The sequence below is a fragment of the Pristiophorus japonicus genome, chromosome 8, assembly GCF_044704955.1.
Source record: "Pristiophorus japonicus isolate sPriJap1 chromosome 8, sPriJap1.hap1, whole genome shotgun sequence".
Classification (NCBI taxonomy): Eukaryota; Metazoa; Chordata; class Chondrichthyes; family Pristiophoridae; genus Pristiophorus; species Pristiophorus japonicus.
Window position 1 is genome coordinate 225169133 of NC_091984.1, and position 18002 is coordinate 225187134.

Consider the following 18002-nt stretch of genomic DNA (forward strand, 5'->3'; position numbering starts at 1 on the left):
AAATGGCCCACTCCTGCTCCTATTTCTTATGTTCTTATGTCCCCCTCCATTCAGCCAGAGAGAGTGAGAGATAGCGAGCAAGTGCTCTTAAAGCCACAGGACCGTGCCACTCACTGCCAAATACCAGCCCAATCTGCAGACGCAAATGAATTACACTGGAGTCATAAAACCGCTGGAAAAACATCAAAATCCTCTCAAGATGACTTTAGCAATCCAATTTAGAATTATTAACGACAATTAAAATTGATTAAAAAAAAGAAACTGTTGCTTCAGTTCGCCGCTAGACCACCAGTAAATGTAATTAAGTCATAAATAAGTAACTTGCCATCGTCCAGAACGACGAGCAGCGGAGCCAGGAGGTCGCACATCCCCTGCACGTATCCAATCTCCAAATGCTGCCAGATATAACTGCAAAAGGAACATACAATCATTCTAATAAACAGCCGTCGCAGCTCCGCAACACAGCGAGTAAGGAAAATAAAGCAACGGAAAAGGGGATACAAGATGGATTCTGGGTTGGTCCCTTTTCACCAGCACCCTTAACGTCCTTAACGTGCCTGGTGGGGGGGGGGGGTGGTGAAAGAGCAATGGGCAAACACACCCATCCTCCCAGCGCCTTGCCTTCCCACACCGAATACAAAGCTACCGGACTCTCCATGACCTACCTGCATGATTCTTGGACTGCCAATCTAAACAGCCCTCCCACCCCCGCCCCTCCACCCTCAATACTTTTAGAACCAATCAACAAAACCAGCACTGTCAAATTCCTTTTTTAAAGGACTGGACTGACTCCATACTCACCCCATGAAAGAAAGGCTTGCATTTATATACCAGACGTCCTAAAGCGCTTTACAGCCAATGGCGTACCTTTGAAGTGCAGTCACTGCAGGAAACGCGGCAGCCAATTCGCGCACAGCAAGCTCCCGCAAACAGCAATGTGATAATGACCAGATAATCTGTTTTTGTTATGTTGATTGAAGGATGAATATTGGCCCAGGAGACCGGGGACATCTCCCCTGCTCTTCTTCGAAATAGTGGCCATGGGATCTTTTACGTCCACCTGAGAGAGCAGACGGGGCCTCGGTTTAACATCTCATCCGAAAGACGGCACCTCCGACAGTGCAGCACTCCATCAGCACTGCAATGGAGTGTCAGCCTAGATTTTTTTATGGTCAAGTCTCTGGAGTGGGGCTCGTCTTGGCAGTGTGTTCCAGAAGGTGATGAGGCATCTACCCTGCCTCTTTGCCAATGGATTTTATTGGCATGAACTCTAGTTCTACTGTCCGTATCTTTTTCACATGGTCTGTCTAACTGGATTGTATCCAGTCTCTTCATAATTTAAGAAGCTTCAGTTATTATCCTTCGAAGCCAGCACTTCCCCAAAGTAAATAACCCTGATCCTTGGAGTTATCCTCACAACTAAGAGATCGAAGATTTGGTATAGAAACATAGAAACATAGAAAATAGGTGCAGGATTAGGCCATTCGGCCCTTTGAGCCTGCACCGCCATTCAATGAGTTCATGGCTGAACATGCAACTTCAGTACCCCATTCCTGCTTTCTCGCCAAACCCCTTGATTCCCCCTAGTAGTAAGGACTACATCTAACTCCTTTTTGAATATATTTAGTGAATTGGCCTCAACAACTTCCTGTGGTAGAGAATTCCACAGGTTCACCACTCTCTGGGTGAAGAAGTTTCTCCTCATCTCGGTCCCAAATGGCTTACCCCTTATCCTTAGACCTGTGACCCCTATCATTCTCATCGAAACATATAAAATTATGATGGGACTGGACAGGTTAGATGCAGGAAGAATGTTCCCGATGTTGGGGAAGTCCAGAACCAGGGGTCACAGTCTAAAGATAAGGGGTAAGCCATTTAGGACCGAGATGAGGAGAAACTTCTTCACTCAGAGAATTGTGAACCTGTGGAATTCTCTACCACAGAAAGTTGTTGAGGCCAGTTCGTTAGATATATTCAAAAGGGAGTTAGATGTGGCCCTTACGGCTAAAGGGATATGGAGAGAAAGCAGGAATGGAGTACTGAAGTTGCATGATCAGCCATGATCATATTGAATGGTGGTGCAGGCTCGAAGGGCCAAAATGGCCTACTCCTGCACCTATTTTGTATGCTTCTATGTTTCTATTCTGGTCGCCCTCCTCATCAAGCATTGTCAACTCTGGTTGGATATATTCCTGGAGGTTTCATCACATGACCTTCAACCGGCCTACCCAGTGAAGCAAACTTCCCCCCTCCCCATCTCCAATACTTTTATAACTAATAAATGAATGCATTGAAAATAAATGAAAAAAAAATCACACAATTTATTTAATGGCCCACATGATTTTTCTACGGGTTTGCTTGCAGCAGTGTCCAGGAGATTAATCTTCAATTCCTGGAGACTTCGGGGCAATCCTGGAGGGTTGGCAACCCATGTTCCCTCTGATTTGTTTTTGTACTGAACGGGCCACAAACTCCTTTGAGCACGACCTTTTCATTCGTGGGCAAATATTACAACAACTTCTACACCAACAACTTTTACATCAACAGCAACCACTTGAAAGCATATATGCAGTAATGCCATATTGCCACCCCACCGTCCCAAGCCATGAGACAATCAGACAAGGTTCTATACAAGTTTAACATAACATCTCTGCTCTTGAATTCCATCCCTCCAGAAATGAAGCCCAGTGCTTTATTTGCAATTTTACATAAGGACATAAGAATTAGGAGCAGGAGTAGGCCATACGACCCCTCAAGCCTGCTCCGCCTTTCACTAAGAACATGGCTGATCTTCTACCTCAACTCCACTTTCCTGCCTGATCTCCATAGTTCTTGATGCCCCAAGAGTCCAAAAATCTATCTCAGCCTTGAATATATTCAGAGACTCAGCATCCACAGCCCTCTGGGGCAGGGAATTCCGAAGATTCACAACCCTCTGAGAGAAGAAATTCCTCCTCATCTCAGTCTTAAATGGCTGACTCCTTGTCCTGAGATTACACCCCCTAGTTCTAGACACCCCAGCCAGAGGAAACAACCTCTCAGCATCTACCCTGTCAATCCCCCTTCAGACTCTTGTATGTGTCAATGAGATGTTTTATGGCTTTTTTTAACCTGCGTTGGAATTTTTAATGATTTGTGAATCGAAACCCCTCGGTCCAGTTGCACCTCTACGACATTTCGTCTCTTATTTTCCAAGGGGTAGGTGGCCTCCTTATTCTTCCTACCAACATGCACTATCTCACACTTATCTATATGGAAATTCATTTGTCATTTACATACCCATTCTGCAAGTTTTTTTTACGGTAAAATTAACATCACTTCCCCGTATTTTTTTTCTGGCTTTCAACAATTTTCCCAACTTAAAAAAAAAGTTCTCATATTTTTGTTTCTGACAAAGATAACTATTGTTGTGCCCAGGCGGGTTGAATTCTTCAGCAGACCGATGTGTGAATTGGGTTGGCCTGTGAGGTGCCTCGACATTTCCAAAAATATAAACCCGACGCCAGAATTCTGATTTTCAAAAGCTTCCCCGTTTTTTATGTTATAAAGGTGTTCATTAACTTTCATCAGCAACAAGATTAAAACCATAAGTTCATCCCTGGTGTAATATTGGATTTATTAAAGAAGTAGCAAATAAAAGTAAGTTAAACTCTGCCTCCTTCTGCTAAAATTGAAAGCCTGATCTTACAACCCCATCTGCATCATTTTATTTTTAAAAAACGGATTCACGTGCAGCTCAAAATATACACAAACTCGTTTCTTATTTCCTCTCCCAAAACAGGTCACTGCGTCTGACAGCAGCCAAGTCCCTTCTTACTCACCTCTTCAAAGAGAATCAAGGTGCCAGCTGTGGCTCAGTTGGTAACACACTCGCCTCTCAGTCAGAAGGTTGTGGGTTTAAATCCCACTCCAGGAACTTGAGCATAAAAATCTAGGCTGACACCCCAGTGCAGTACTGAGGGAGTGCTGCACTGTCGGAGGGTACCGTCTTTCAGATGAGACATTAAACCGAGGCCCCATCTGCTCTCTTGGATGGACGTAAAATATTCCGTGGCACTATTTCGAAGAAGAACAGGGGAGTTATCTGGGAGTTGTAACAAACACAGATTATCTGGTCATTATCACATTGCTGCTTGTGGGAGTTGCTTGTGGGGCAAATTGGTTGCCATGTTTCCTACATTTCAACAGCAACTACACTCCAAAAGTACTTCATTGGCTGTAAAGTGCTTGGAGACGTTCGGTGGTTGTAAAAGGTGCTATATAAATGCAAGTTATATCTTTCCCTGTAACCGTGGCAGCAAAGGAGGAGGGAGACGGTACCTTCATCACCATGGCAACCACCTGAGCGCGACTCCTCGACGGCTTCTGGCTGCAACATGTGGAACTTCTCAGCGAGCGCCATAACCAGCCCCTCACCCACTCCCTTATCACAACTCTTGTTACTTTCCAATTCAGATCGGCTTTGTGCGTCGCAAGACTCTGCATTTCGGGCCATTGAGTATTGGGCCTGGGCCACCACCCGTCTCCAGCTATCCCTGTCCCTGGGCCACACCCCCGCTCCTGGGTAACCCGCCCCCACTCCTGGGCATCCTGCCCTGGGCCACACCCCCGCTCCTGGGCCCCCCCTGTTCCTGGGCCCCGCACCCGCCCCCACTGTCTGCCAGTCCAGTTCTCTGCGCGGCATGTAATTTGAAGTGAGCGCGAGCCACACACCTCGGAGACATCTCTCTAATGGCCAATCCAGCGCAAAGTTTGACCGCCAATCCCACGGGATGTAATCTTACTGCTCAGCCTTGCCCGTATCGAAATCTTATTAAAGAACCACGACGGACAATATCTACCTGCACATGATGTTGTGCAGTTTCTCCAGGTTGGTGGGTGTGAAGTACCAGTAGTTGCGGTCACAGCGTTGAACGTCCTTTTCTATCCGGTGCAAATTGATTGTGTACATGTCCAGCAATTCTTGCTGAAAGATTAAAAAAAACATCGTGGCATTTAAACAAAACTAAAAGGTCAGGCCCCAGGTACTTGATATAGTGCCCAGTGGCAATTAAAAAAAAATATTCACAAGATGTGGCTGTTGCTGACAAGCCCAGTATTTATTGCTCATCCAGACACAATTGAACGGCTTACTGGGCCATCTCAGAGTCAACCACATTGCTGAGGGTCTAGAATCACATATAGGCCAGACCGGGGAAGGGCAGCAGATCTCTTTCCCTAAAGGACAGGAGTGAACCAGATGGGGTTTTACGACAATCTGGTAGTTTCACTGATACTAGCTTTTAAAATCCGATTGATTTAATGAACTGAAGTTTTAAATTCCTCTGCTGCTGTGGTGGGATTTGAACTCACTGTCAGTCCAGGCCTCCGGATTACGAGTCCAGCAACATTTACATTGTCAGTTTGTTAAGTATTTGCATGAACTGTTGATGTACCATTGATGCTATGTGTGGAATGTCATTCAGCCATTCAAAACCGGATGTTGTATGAGTTGTGAGAGCAGACTGTTTTAGCAGACACTAGAATTGGAGTGTGGATCACACAAGCAAGGAGCATGCACTTGGTTTGTGAGGTGTATGTCTCAGCAATGTTCATACTGGTCTTTGTATAGTATGAAGGTTTAAATAAAAACCTGATCCTGCCATTACTACAACTGAGTATGTGTGTAATCTAAGGTTTAAAGCAATGAAACGAAGAAGAGCAAGAAAGCAGTCCCAACATCAACCACTATGCTACCGCACCAGTGTTGATGAACAAGGTCCCTCTTTATTTTGGCCACTGTCCGACACTGATGGACAGTAGTGTGTCTACCCCACACTGATAGACAGTAGTGTGTCTACCCCACACTGATGGACAGTAGTGTGTCTACCCCACACTGATAGACAGTAGTGTGTCTACCCCACACTGATGGACAGTAGTGTGTCTACCCCACACTGATGGACAGTAGTGTGTCTACCCCACACTGATAGACAGTAGTGTGTCTACCCCACACTGATGGACAGTAGTGTGTCTACCCCACACTGATGGACAGTAGTGTGTCTACCCCACACTGATAGACAGTAGTGTGTCTACCCCACACTGATGGACAGTAGTGTGTCTACCCCACACTGATGGACAGTAGTGTGTCTACCCCACACTGATGGACAGTAGTGTGTCTACCCCACACTGATGGACAGTAGTGTGTCTACCCCACACTGATGGACAGTAGTGTGTCTACCCCACACTGATAGACAGTAGTGTGTCTACCCCACACTGATGGACAGTAGTGTGTCTACCCCACACTGATAGACAGTAGTGTGTCTACCCCACACTGATGGACAGTAGTGTGTCTACCCCACACTGATGGACAGTAGTGTGTCTACCCCACACTGATAGACAGTAGTGTGTCTACCCCACACTGATGGACAGTAGTGTGTCTACCCCACACTGATGGACAGTAGTGTGTCTACCCCACACTGATAGACAGTAGTGTGTCTACCCCACACTGATGGACAGTAGTGTGTCTACCCCACACTGATGGACAGTAGTGTGTCTACCCCACACTGATGGACAGTAGTGTGTCTACCCCACACTGATGGACAGTAGTGTGTCTACCCCACACTGATGGACAGTAGTGTGTCTACCCCACACTGATAGACAGTAGTGTGTCTACCCCACACTGATAGACAGTAGTGTGTCTACCCCACACTGATAGACAGTAGTGTGTCTACCCCACACTGATGGACAGTAGTGTGTCTACCCCACACTGATGGACAGTAGCGTGTCTGCCCAACTCCCTGGCCATTCTAGTGGTAATGGATGTGTTGTAACTCCCTGTGTGCCCACAGTTGACAGCGGTGGGATGGTGGTTCTAGTGAGTCAGGACGGGATTCAGAGGCCCCCGCTCCGCTTCCCAAAGGGATCATGGGGAAGGTCCTTAGTGCGTCAGGTAGGGAAAGGAGGTACTGAGTGGAAGCAGATATTTGTGGGCCTCAGACAAAGATGGTCAATTGTCAGAGTGTTGGGGGCTCAGGGTTGCTAGTTGTCTGGTTTTGGATCCGACAGTCCAGTTTTTGGACTCTAATTGTAAAACACCCATGTGTCTAGTCACAATGCCTCAGCTATCACAAGTGTAATGTGTGCACTTGTGAGGATGCTCACAGGCTGATAGCGCTGTTGACTTGGGAGTGGCTCAACCAGTCACGTGACGTTCACGAGACTCAATAAAACCCCAGCCAGTTGGGTTCGGGGGATCCACGATGAGGCAGGTGGTTGTGAGTCTGGTGGATGAACTGGTAATGTCATCATCATAGGCAGTCCCTCATATCGAGGATGACTTGCTTCCACACCAAAAAGGGATGAGTTCACAGGTGTTTCAATGAAGGACCTAACATTCCAGGTCCTGAACTACATGTTGCAGGGTGGAAGATGCCTGTGCGTGGATTTTTTTAACTTGTGGTGGCCGTTGCACACCAGCCACCACACGGGCTTGACCGAGCTATGACTTGGTCCAGAGCCAAGGGTTAACCAAAATGCGGGAGGGAGGGCTTTAGATTCCTGAGACCCTGGTACAGTTTCTGGGGGAAGTGGGACCTGTACAGGCCGAACAGGTTGCATCTTAACAGAGCTGGGACCAATGTCCTCAGGGGTGGGGTGGCATTGCTAGTGCTGTTGGGGAAATTTAAACTAATCCAGCAGTGGGATTTACACCAGGATGTAGCATTAGAAAGGAGAAACAAGGTGCACAAAGGATTGGAGTGACAGACAGCACTAGAGTAAGAAATACCTGTAATATGGTATTAGGTGGGGTCAGACTCCGAGAGAATACAAGCTGGTCTAAGATAGGTTTACAGTGCATGTGTGTGAATGCACATTGTGGGTAGCCCCGACCTGTGAGAGAACACTACCGCAGGTCGGGGCTATAAATAGAGCTGGAGTGCAGGGCCCTGGATCATCGCGGGCAGAGGTGAGGCGAATGAGAGTTCAGGGCCCAGGGGCAGCACGGGCCCAGCCCACACTACGACATATGTGCGCACTAGGTCCATGCAGCAGAGCAGGTCTCCAGTTGTCCTGGTTAACCCTTGCCACTGGATAAAAGCCGAGCTCTGTCAAGCCCGTGTGGTGGCTGATGTGCAACGGTCACCACACGTTAAAAAAATCCACATACAGGCATCTTCCACCCCCTCAACTGGAGTTCAGGACTGGAGCATCGGGTCCTTCATTGAAACATCTGTGAACTCATGTGGAAGCAAGTCATCCTCGTTCGAAGGACCGCCTATGATGATGATGGTGAATGCATGAAGTGTGGTAAATAAGGTTGGCGAGCTGCAGGCACATGGGAATATGATGTGGCGATAATGGAGACCTGGCTTAAAAAAGAACAGGATTGGGTACTAAATATTCCTAGGTATAAAGTGTTCAGGAAAGAAGGGAAGGAAAGAAAGGAGGGCGGGTGGCAGTATTGATTAAGGAGAATATTACAATACTGGAGAGAGACGATGTCCTGGAGGGGTCAAGGACAGAATCTATTTGGTTGGAGTTGAGAAACAATAGAGGTGCCATTATGCTATTAGGTGTATTCTATAGGCCGCCAACGAGTGGGAAGGATATACAGGAGCAAATTTGCAGAGAAATTACAGAGAGGCGCAGGAACTAGTGATAATGGAGAACTCCAACTATCTAAGTATAGTAATTGTGTAAAGGGCAGGGAGGAGGAAGAATTTCTGAAGTGTGTTCGGGAGAACTTTCTGGGTCAGTACTGGTAATGTGGAGAGTGATTGTTAAACCTTTTGCTAATAAACCAACTAGTTCTCAATAGCAACGTGTTGCTATGAATTGTTAAGCAAAGAAACCATGGTGGAAATACCGAGCGTGGAGCAGGCTTGACGGACCAGCGGGTCTTTTCCTGCCCGTCAGTTTCCTGCGCTCAATGCGCACGCTGGCCACTTGGAATAAAAATCCCCACCATCATCTTCAATGAGCACAAGAAGTTTTGTTTGAATTTAAAACAAAAAAAGCGAAAATATTGGCTCAGGCTCCAAAAACAAAAGGGAAACCAGACAGATCTATTGGCTTTGTATCTAACATTTGGGATTAAACTTAAGAAGGAAAATTATAAAGGGAGCGCACGCTGGCTCTCCCACAGCAAGAACAGTGTGGTGTTGGCCGACCAACAGTACTCACGGCGTATGTCACTCCGGTGGAGGAGACTGGAGACACTGTATTGGCGTTGCTCTCAGCCACACTCAGCTGACAAAAACCTTCCATTTCCTGTCCAACAGGCAGTGCTTCATCTCGTCCCACCAGCCCTTGCTCAGTCACATTCTCTTCGGTTTTAAACATGGGATGGTCACTTTTTGACCCCTCACAGTCAGGAGGTATTTGCACTGAAAACTCCACCACAGATAACACACCCTCTGATCCATCAGCCAGAGGAACTACTTCTTCTGATCTATCCATCACAGGAAGTAGTTCTTCCGATCTATCCGCCAGAGGAACTATTTCTTCCAATCGATTGGCCAGAGGAACGATTTCTTCCAATCTATCCACTAGAGGAACTATTTCTTCCGATCTATCCGCCAGAGGAACTATTTCTTCCGATCTATCCGCCAGAGGAACTATTTCTTCCGATCTATCCGCCAGAGGAACTATTTCTTCCGATCTATCCGCCAGAGGAACTATTTCTTCCGATCTATCCGCCAGAGGAACTATTTCTTCCGATCTATCCGCCAGAGGAACTATTTCTTCCGATCTATCCGCCAGAGGAACTATTTCTTCCGATCTATCCGCCAGAGGAACTATTTCTTCCGATCTATCCGCCAGAGGAACTATTTCTTCCGATCTATCCGCCAGAGGAACTATTTCGTCTGACCTATCCGCCAGTGGAACTATTTCTTCCAATCGATCAGCCAGAGGAATGATTTCTTCTGATTTATCCGCCACAGGAAGTACTTCTTCTGATCTATCCACCACAGGAAGTGCTTCTTGTAACCCCTCCCGAACAGGAACTACTTTTTTGGATCCGCCCACCACAGGAAGTTCTTCCGGAAGCCGCTCTCGGGGAGTTACTTGTCCCTGCAGCTCCGCTTGGGGAGGAAGTGCTTCCTCTGAGCTCGGTTCGGCCTTGTTTACCGCACTTCCCCGTCTTTGTGCCACTGTGTGGTGGCTGCACTGTATCACCTCCTCCGTGCTGAAGCTGCGCTCTGAGTAACCAGACGTGGTGGAGAAGTTGCGAGAGGATGGATGACCAGAGTCCGGGGAGTAGGTGCCATTGGGCACAGTGCCGTTCGCAATGGGCGCTGTCTGTTTATCACCATCAGTCCCCGCCTCCTTCTCCATTTGCTCGGCCTCAGCCTCAGCCTCTTCCACTGACTCAAACACCTGAGAGCAACAAAGAAAAGAGCCAATAAAGGTTACGCAGCAAGGAGGGCAGTCGTGCAACTTTCTAGTGGTCGTGGCTAACTCGAGCAGAAGCAGAGGCTCCTTCAACCATTGAGTCTCATCCATTCGAAAGTGGACTCACTCAACTATTGAGTCTCATGTTTAAAAGCGTGACCTATTTTCCCGCATTTCACTCTTTAAAAAAAACAAACACAGCTCCTTGCGTTTAAATGCGTTTGTGAGTGGGTCTCGCTGTTTTCAATCCAAAATCCCACTCATAACCTTTCCCCAATGGTGATGACTCTACCTTGGCTTGTTCTGGAGCTTCTTCTTGTTTTACAGCCCTTTATCCAGTGTGTTTTTTTGATGTTTAAACCTTTACTATCTAAACAAACCTTTCTTGGATGGGAGTGTGAGCTGTGGCTCAGTGGGCAGCACTCTCGCCTCTGAGTCAGAAGGTTGTGGGTTTAAGTCCCGCTCCAGGGCTTGAGAACAAAAGAAAATCTCGCCTGACACCCCAGTGCAGTGCTGAGGGAGTGCTGCACTGTCGGAGGTGCCGTCTTTCGGATGAGATGTTAAACCGAGGCCCCGTCTGCTCTCTCAGGTGGACGTAAAAGATCCCATGGCCACTATTTTGAAAAAGAGCAGCAGAGATATCCCTGGTGTCCTGGGCAATATTTATCCCTCAATCAACGTAACAAAACCAGATTATATGGTCATTATCACACTGCTGTTTGTGGGAGCTTGCTGTGCGCAAATTGGCTGCCACGTTTCCCTACAACAGTGACAACACTCCAAAAGTACTTCATTGGCTGTAAAGTGCGTTGAGGCGTCCTGTGGTTGTGAAAGGCGCTATATAAATGCAAGTCTTTTTTTTAAATGTACTCTGCACTGGGCAGGGAAGGCGATTGGGGGGGAAAGAAAGGGTCGTACTATTTTTTAAATTTCTATTTGGCTTGTTGCACTGTGGGCGCTGACTCTGTGCTGGGTCCACAGGCAACGTCTGACCTCCAGCTCCTCACTCTACTGAGCCGAGGCACCTTGGTGGCCATTTTAGCATAACGAGCCGAGCAGGAACCTGTTTGGATCGGCTTCCCGTTTTATAACCTGCCACCCCCCCCACCAATCTACCTCCTCCATTGAAGTCAATGAAAAAACAGAACTTGCACTTATATAGCGCCTTTCACGATGACCACCGGGCATCTCAAAGTGCTCTACAGTCAATGAAATACTTTTTCCAAGTGTAGTCATTGTTGTAACGTAGGAAACACGGCAACCAAACTGCACACAGCAAGCTCCCACAAGCAGGCAATAAACTAAATGGCCAGATAATCTGTTTCAGGCGTTGGTTAGGGGATAAATATTGACCAGGACTCCCAGGGGCAAGGGGGTTGTGGGGGCGGGGGGGGGTTGCAGAGAACTCCTCTGCTCTTATTCGAATAGTGCCATGGGAGTTTTTATCTGAAAGGGCAGACAGGGCCCTAGTTTGACGTCTCATCCGAAAGACGGCAGCTCCCTCGGCACTGCACTGCGAGTGTCAGCCTAGATTTTGTGCTCAAGCCCCGGGAGCGGGTCTTGAACTCACAACCTCCTGACTCAGAGGCGAGAGTGTTGCCCACTGAGCCTCGGCTGACCCGTAAAATCGGGCAGGGGGGAAAATGGGCCGATCCAATCCTGCTAGTTTCCCGTCGAGGGGGGGGGTTGGTTTAAGATTACCCCGTGTGTGGGCAGGCTGTTCAACCAGACACCCAGGACATCGAGCCTGACCCTTGCTTCTCCCAATATCCCTTTCCAGGAGGAAACACCAGAGAGCAATCAAGAATAAAAAAAAACGTGGCAAATTTATTCCCCTTCCGCAGGCTGGATTTTTGGCTCTGCTCATTTCGGGGCAGTAATGTTGGCGGGGTGATATGGTTTGTGCCTGGGAACAGTTTGCGCCTCAGTCAGCAATATTGGGCAGCTGGGCCTCGAGCGTGGGGGGGGGGAAGCGCAAAGGGAGGCGTTGCGCACCTTTCTGAGGGCGCTTGGCCGGCTGAGCAAGCGCCAATCCCGAGCTAAATAGCCGGCCTCGGAACGAAACACCAAAAACATTCCCAATAAATAACTCACACAACATAAACCGCAAACAAAAACAATCACGCTTACCCGAGGACGGCATTACTGACCTCACTGCGGCCGCTGCAGGTCGGACCGCCACAGGGGGGGGGGCGCTACAGAGCGCTAAGGGTCGGGCAGGAGTCAAAAATGGAGCCGGTGTCGCAACCAGGAGTGTTGCACACCGACTCGCCTCTTCTGGGAGGTAATGCGCCGCGCCTTGCCGAAACTGGCCCCGAAAATCCTGGCGGGGCGCTGCAAGCTGGCCGCCCGCCTGGCAGACCTTACCGCCGCCATTGGCACCCCTCCGGGGCAAACCAGAGACAACAACGAGCCGAAAATCTAGCCCTTGGGGGCCTTAAATCCAATTTCAGTGCCGAGACACTCTTCTCTGAGATCAATGAATGCAGCGCCGACCCAAAGTTTTTCCTGTTACAGTATTGCTATTTTGTTCACTTCCATTTTTGCTTCAGGCACAATGTTCTCATTTTATCCCCACACCAATTAAATTGGAGTGAAACTAACTCCTGGCCCAGGGAGACATCTTTGAATCCTGGGTCAAGTCACCATTTTCAGCTGTTTAAGCCTTTCACACAACTTGGCTACATATCAGTGTCCATGCACCTGAAGCCAGTCAGCGCACCAAAGCTCGAGGTGCAGAATTGGACAACTCCCAGAGAGGAACCTCCTGAAATAAACTGAATAAATATCTAATCGGGAACCGGATTGGAGGTTGTAGGGCACCAGACTAAGGCCATCAGATACTTACAGGATGCAATTTTTCTCTTGGGCAAGAGTTGAACATGTCTGTGGAAGATCACAGGCCAAGGTTGAGTAGAGGAGATGGGCGGATGGATGACCATTCTGAATTCCGCTGTGGGGGATGAGGGAGTATTTGCGCCAAACTTTTCCTCTGGTGTTTAACAGGGTGAGCAGGTTTGATGGGGCCTGAGAGCCTTCTCTTCTTCCACACTTCCTGAAGCTCCGATAGAAGGGACAAGTGCTTTACGTGACGTGATTCTCTCCGGATGGGAGCAGGGGCGGGGGAAGATGTGATGGATTCACTAGTCTCTGCCTGGCTGCACGCTGGTCGGCAGTGGATCGTTTGATAGGTTTGGATACGGCGGTCACAGGGACATATTTAATGATGTATTTGTTCCTTGTGTCAACACCACGGTATTTGCAGAGAGCCCAGCATGCATCGTGACATATGGTGAGCTACTCTGATTTACATCTACAGGAACTATGGGTGTCGATAGATGTAATGACAATAGAGAGGGTACAGAGGAGATTTATGAGGATGTTGCCTGGACTGGAGAATTTTAGCCATGAGGAAAGATTGGATAGGCTAGGTCTGTTTTATTTGGAACTGAGGAGGCTGAGGGGAGACCTTATTGAGGTATATAAATTTATGAGGGGCCTAGATCGAGTAGATAGGAAGGACCTATTTCCCTTAGCAGAGGGGTCAATAACCAGGGGGCATAGATTTAAAGTAGTTGGTTGGAGGTTTAGAGGGGAAAATTGAGGATAAGTGTTTTCACCCAGAGGGTGGTGTGGGTCTGGAACTCACTGCCTGAAAGGGTGGTAGAGGCAGAAACCCTTATTGCATTTAAAAAGTACTTGGATGTGCACGTTGAGTGCCATAACCTGCAAAGCTACGGACCAAGAGCTGGAAAGTGGGATTAGGCTGGATAGCTCTTTTTGGCCAGCACGGACACAATGGGCCGAAATGGCCTCCTTCCGTGCTGCAAATTTCTATGATTCTATGAATCCTCGACAATGAAATGTCAAAACACGCTAACACTATGGCTTAAGTTGTCATGTATTCAACCAGCATTGTAACCCATGTATAATCTGACCTAAGTTGTACACTGTGAGAACACTGACCACTAGGTGGTGAACTTGTGGGAGACACTCCTAACCTGGACCTTCAAATATAAAAGGGGAAGCTCCACCCACTTCCATCACTTGAGTTCTATGCAATAAAGCACAGGTCACGGACTGACCTTCTCTCAAGCATGGGCGTCGTGTGCATTTATACTGTATAGTAAGGACGTATCAATGGCAACGAGAAACTGGGATTTAAACCATGCGAGCATGGCCACGAGCAGAACAGACGAGAGGTACTGTGTTAAGGAATGGTTGGGACAGAGATTCAACATTGTTAAAGCAGCACACAGTTCTCCAGGCAGACAAGGGCAATCGGGCATGCCCCAACATGTAGTCGAAACCCAGAGGGGGAGTTCGACAGAGACAATGGCAAGCTGACCGGCGATTCACGCCATTGCAAGGGACAATGCGGCCAGTAATGGGGCCATCAACATCTGTTAATGGTGCATTCAAGGACAATAACAGGGGCAGTCAGGGACGATCGACTGGCAAGGGACCTTTTGTTTCAAACAGCAGCTCATGTTGGGGGTGTGGAGGCACACACTCAGCCGGAGTTTGCAGAGATGAGCAAAATACCTGCAGAAATTGCAGAAATGAACGCTGGGGGAAGTCGCTGGAAGCTGAAGTTCAGCGAGTTCATATGGAGCACGTATACAGTTCAAACACCAGGACGCCACCGATAATGATGCAAGTGCTCCTCAATGGCATCCCAGTATCAATGGAGCTAGACACGGGGGCCAGCCAGTCCCTGATGGGTATCAAACAGTTCAAAAAGTTGTGGGCGTCCAAGGCCAGGAGGCCAAAATTATCGCCGATTGATGCACAGCTACGGACATACACAAAGCAGATCATTCCGGTGCTAGGCAGCGCCACGGTAGTCGTGACCCACAAAGATTCGGAGAACAGGTTGCCACTCTGGGTTGTCCCGGGGGACGGTCCCGCACTACTGTGGAGGAGTTGGCTTGCGGTCATGAACTGGAAATGGGACGATGTCAATGCAATTTCCTCTGTGGAGCGAGTATCATGCTCACAGATCCTGGACAAATTTGACTCATTATTTCAACCCGGCATTGGCACTTTCATGGGGGCCAAGGTAGTGATTCACATAAACCCGGATGCCAGGCCAGTACACCACAAGGCCAGAGCGGTGCCGTACATGATGCGGGAAAAGATAGAAGGCGAATTGGACCGCCTGCTGAGGGAAGGCATCATCTCGCCAGTCGAATTCAGTGACTGGGCGAGCCCAATTGTGCCGGTGCTCAAGGCGGATGGGTCGGTCAGGATATGTGGCGATTAGAAGGCTATCATCAATTGGGTGTCACTCCAAGACCAGTACCCGCTACCGAGAGCGGAGGACCTCTTTGCCACGCTATCCGGTGGCAAACTTTTTTCAAAATTGGACCTGACCTCAGCTTACATGACCCAGGAGCTGGCGAGTGAGTCGAAGAAGCTGACCACCATCACGACACACAAGGAGCTGTTTGAGTACAACAGATGTCCGTTCTGGATTCGCTCGGCCGCCACGATCTTCCAACGAAATATGGAAAGCCTCAAGTCGATTCCAGGGGCGGTGGTTTTTCAGGACGACATCCTCATCACGGGTTACGATACTGAAGAACACTTCCACAACCTGTAGGAGGTGCTATGCAGACTGGACCGGGTAGGGCTGCGACTGAAAAAGGCGAAGTGCGTCTTCCTAGCTCCAGAGGTAGAATTCCTGGGGATGAGGGTAGCAGCAGACGGGATCAGCCCTACTGCGTCCAAGACGGAAGCGATCCAGAGAGTACCCAGACTCCGTAACACGACGGAGCTGCGTTCATTCCTGGGGCTCCTGAACTATTTTGGTAACTTTCTTCCCAAATTGAGCACGCTGCTAGAGCCGCTACATGTGCTCCTATGCAAAGGTCGTGAATGGGTCTGGGGGGACAGCCAAGAAAGGGCTTTTAATAGAGCACGCAATTTGTTATGTTCCAACAATCTGTTAACGCTATATGACCCATGTAAGAAACTTGTGTTAACGTGCGATGCGTCGTCCTATGGTGTCGGGTGTGTGTTGCAGCATGTCAATGCCAAGGGTCAGTTACAGCCGGTAGCTTATGCCTCCAGAAGTCTGTCCCAGGCAGAAAGGGGCTATGGGATGGTAAAAAAGGAGGCGCTTGCAAGTGTATATGCTGTAAAGAAAATGCACCAGTACCTGTTTGGCAGGAAATTTGAGCTGGAGACAGATCACAAACCCCTAATGTCCCTTTTGGCCGACAACAAGGCCATAAATGCAAACGCATCGGCCTGCAAACGCGCAGCACTCACGTTAGCCTCCTAGGACGAGACTATTCGGCACAGACCAGGCACCGAAAACTGCGCTAATGCACTCAGCAGGCTCCCACTAGCCACCACTGAAGGGGCTACCGAGCATGCTGCTGAGATGGTCATGGCTGTTGAAGCTTTCGGAAGTAAAGGCTCACCTATGACAGCCCGTCAGATCAAAGTCTGGACAAATAGAGACCCGCTCTTGTCTCTAGTCAAGAAATGTGTCCTGAATGGGGACTGGGCAGCCACATACAGGGCATGCCCTGAGGAATTTAAACCATTTCACAGGCGCAGGGATGAACTCTCAATTCAGGCCGATTGCCTACTGTGGGGAAACCGCGTAGTCATGCCCCAGATGGGCAGAGAGGTGTTCATCAGAGAACTCCACAATGGGCACCCGGGCATTGTCACGATGAAGGCAATTGCCAGGTCACACATTTGGTGGCCAGGGATAGACGCAGATCTGGAACTTTGTGTTCGCAGGTGCAACACGTGTGCCCAACTGGGCCATGCGCCCAGGGAAGCCCCCCTTAGCCCCTGGCCCGCCAAGCCTTGGTCACGCATCCATGTGGACAACGCAGGTCCTTTCATGGGGAAAATGTTTTTGGTTGCAGTAGATGCCTACTCCAAATGGATCGAGTGTGACATTTTAAATTCAAGCACATCCTCTGCCACGGTAGAAAGTCTATGGGCAATGTTCGCCGCCCACGGTCTACCGGACATCTTGGTCAGCGACAATGGCCCGTGCTTCACAAGCACTGAATTCCAGGACTTCATGGCAGGCAATGGAATTAACCATGTCAGAACGGCACCGTTCAAGCCGGCCTCAAACGGCCAGGCAGAACGGGCAGTGCAGATAATCAAACAGGGGATGCTCAGAATCCAAGGGGGTTCCCGACAATGCCGCTTATCACGCCACCTGTTGGCCTATAGATCCCGACCACACTCGCTCACAGGGGTTCCACCCGCAGAGCTGCTAATGAAAAGGACGCTCAAAACCCAGTTATACACCCCACCATGAAAGAAATTGTCGAGAGCAGGCGCCACTCACAATATGACTACCATGACAGGAATGCGAGGGCGCGATGTATTGATGTAAATGACCCTGGTTTTGACCTCAACTACGCTGCAGGGCCCAAATGGCTCGCAGGCACTGTGGTTGCCAAAGAGGGAAATAGAATTCTGGTAGTTAAACTTACCAATAGACAAATCTGCCGCAAACATGTGGATCAAACAAAATTTCAAAGGTTCAGCAACCCCATAGAAGAAGCAGAGGAAGAACACGATGTAGAGTTCACTCCACCACAGGTGACCGAACACAAGAACCAAAGGGAGGAGAGCCTAGTCACTGT

The 18002-nt window shown here is 48.7% G+C and overlaps 1 protein-coding gene across 1 annotated transcript in view; it reads right to left on the reverse strand.

The window, feature by feature from the left end:
• Nucleotides 1-18002, reverse strand: part of sgsm1a (small G protein signaling modulator 1a) — a 204646-nt gene that overhangs the window by 16044 nt on the left and 170600 nt on the right. Inside the window, exons 18-20 of the mRNA XM_070888345.1 lie at nt 9163-10359; nt 4842-4966; nt 326-408 (exon numbers count right to left, since the gene is read on the reverse strand). Of these exons, the coding sequence (XP_070744446.1) occupies nt 326-408; nt 4842-4966; nt 9163-10359 (1405 nt within the window). The remainder of the gene's footprint in view (nt 1-325; nt 409-4841; nt 4967-9162; nt 10360-18002) is intronic.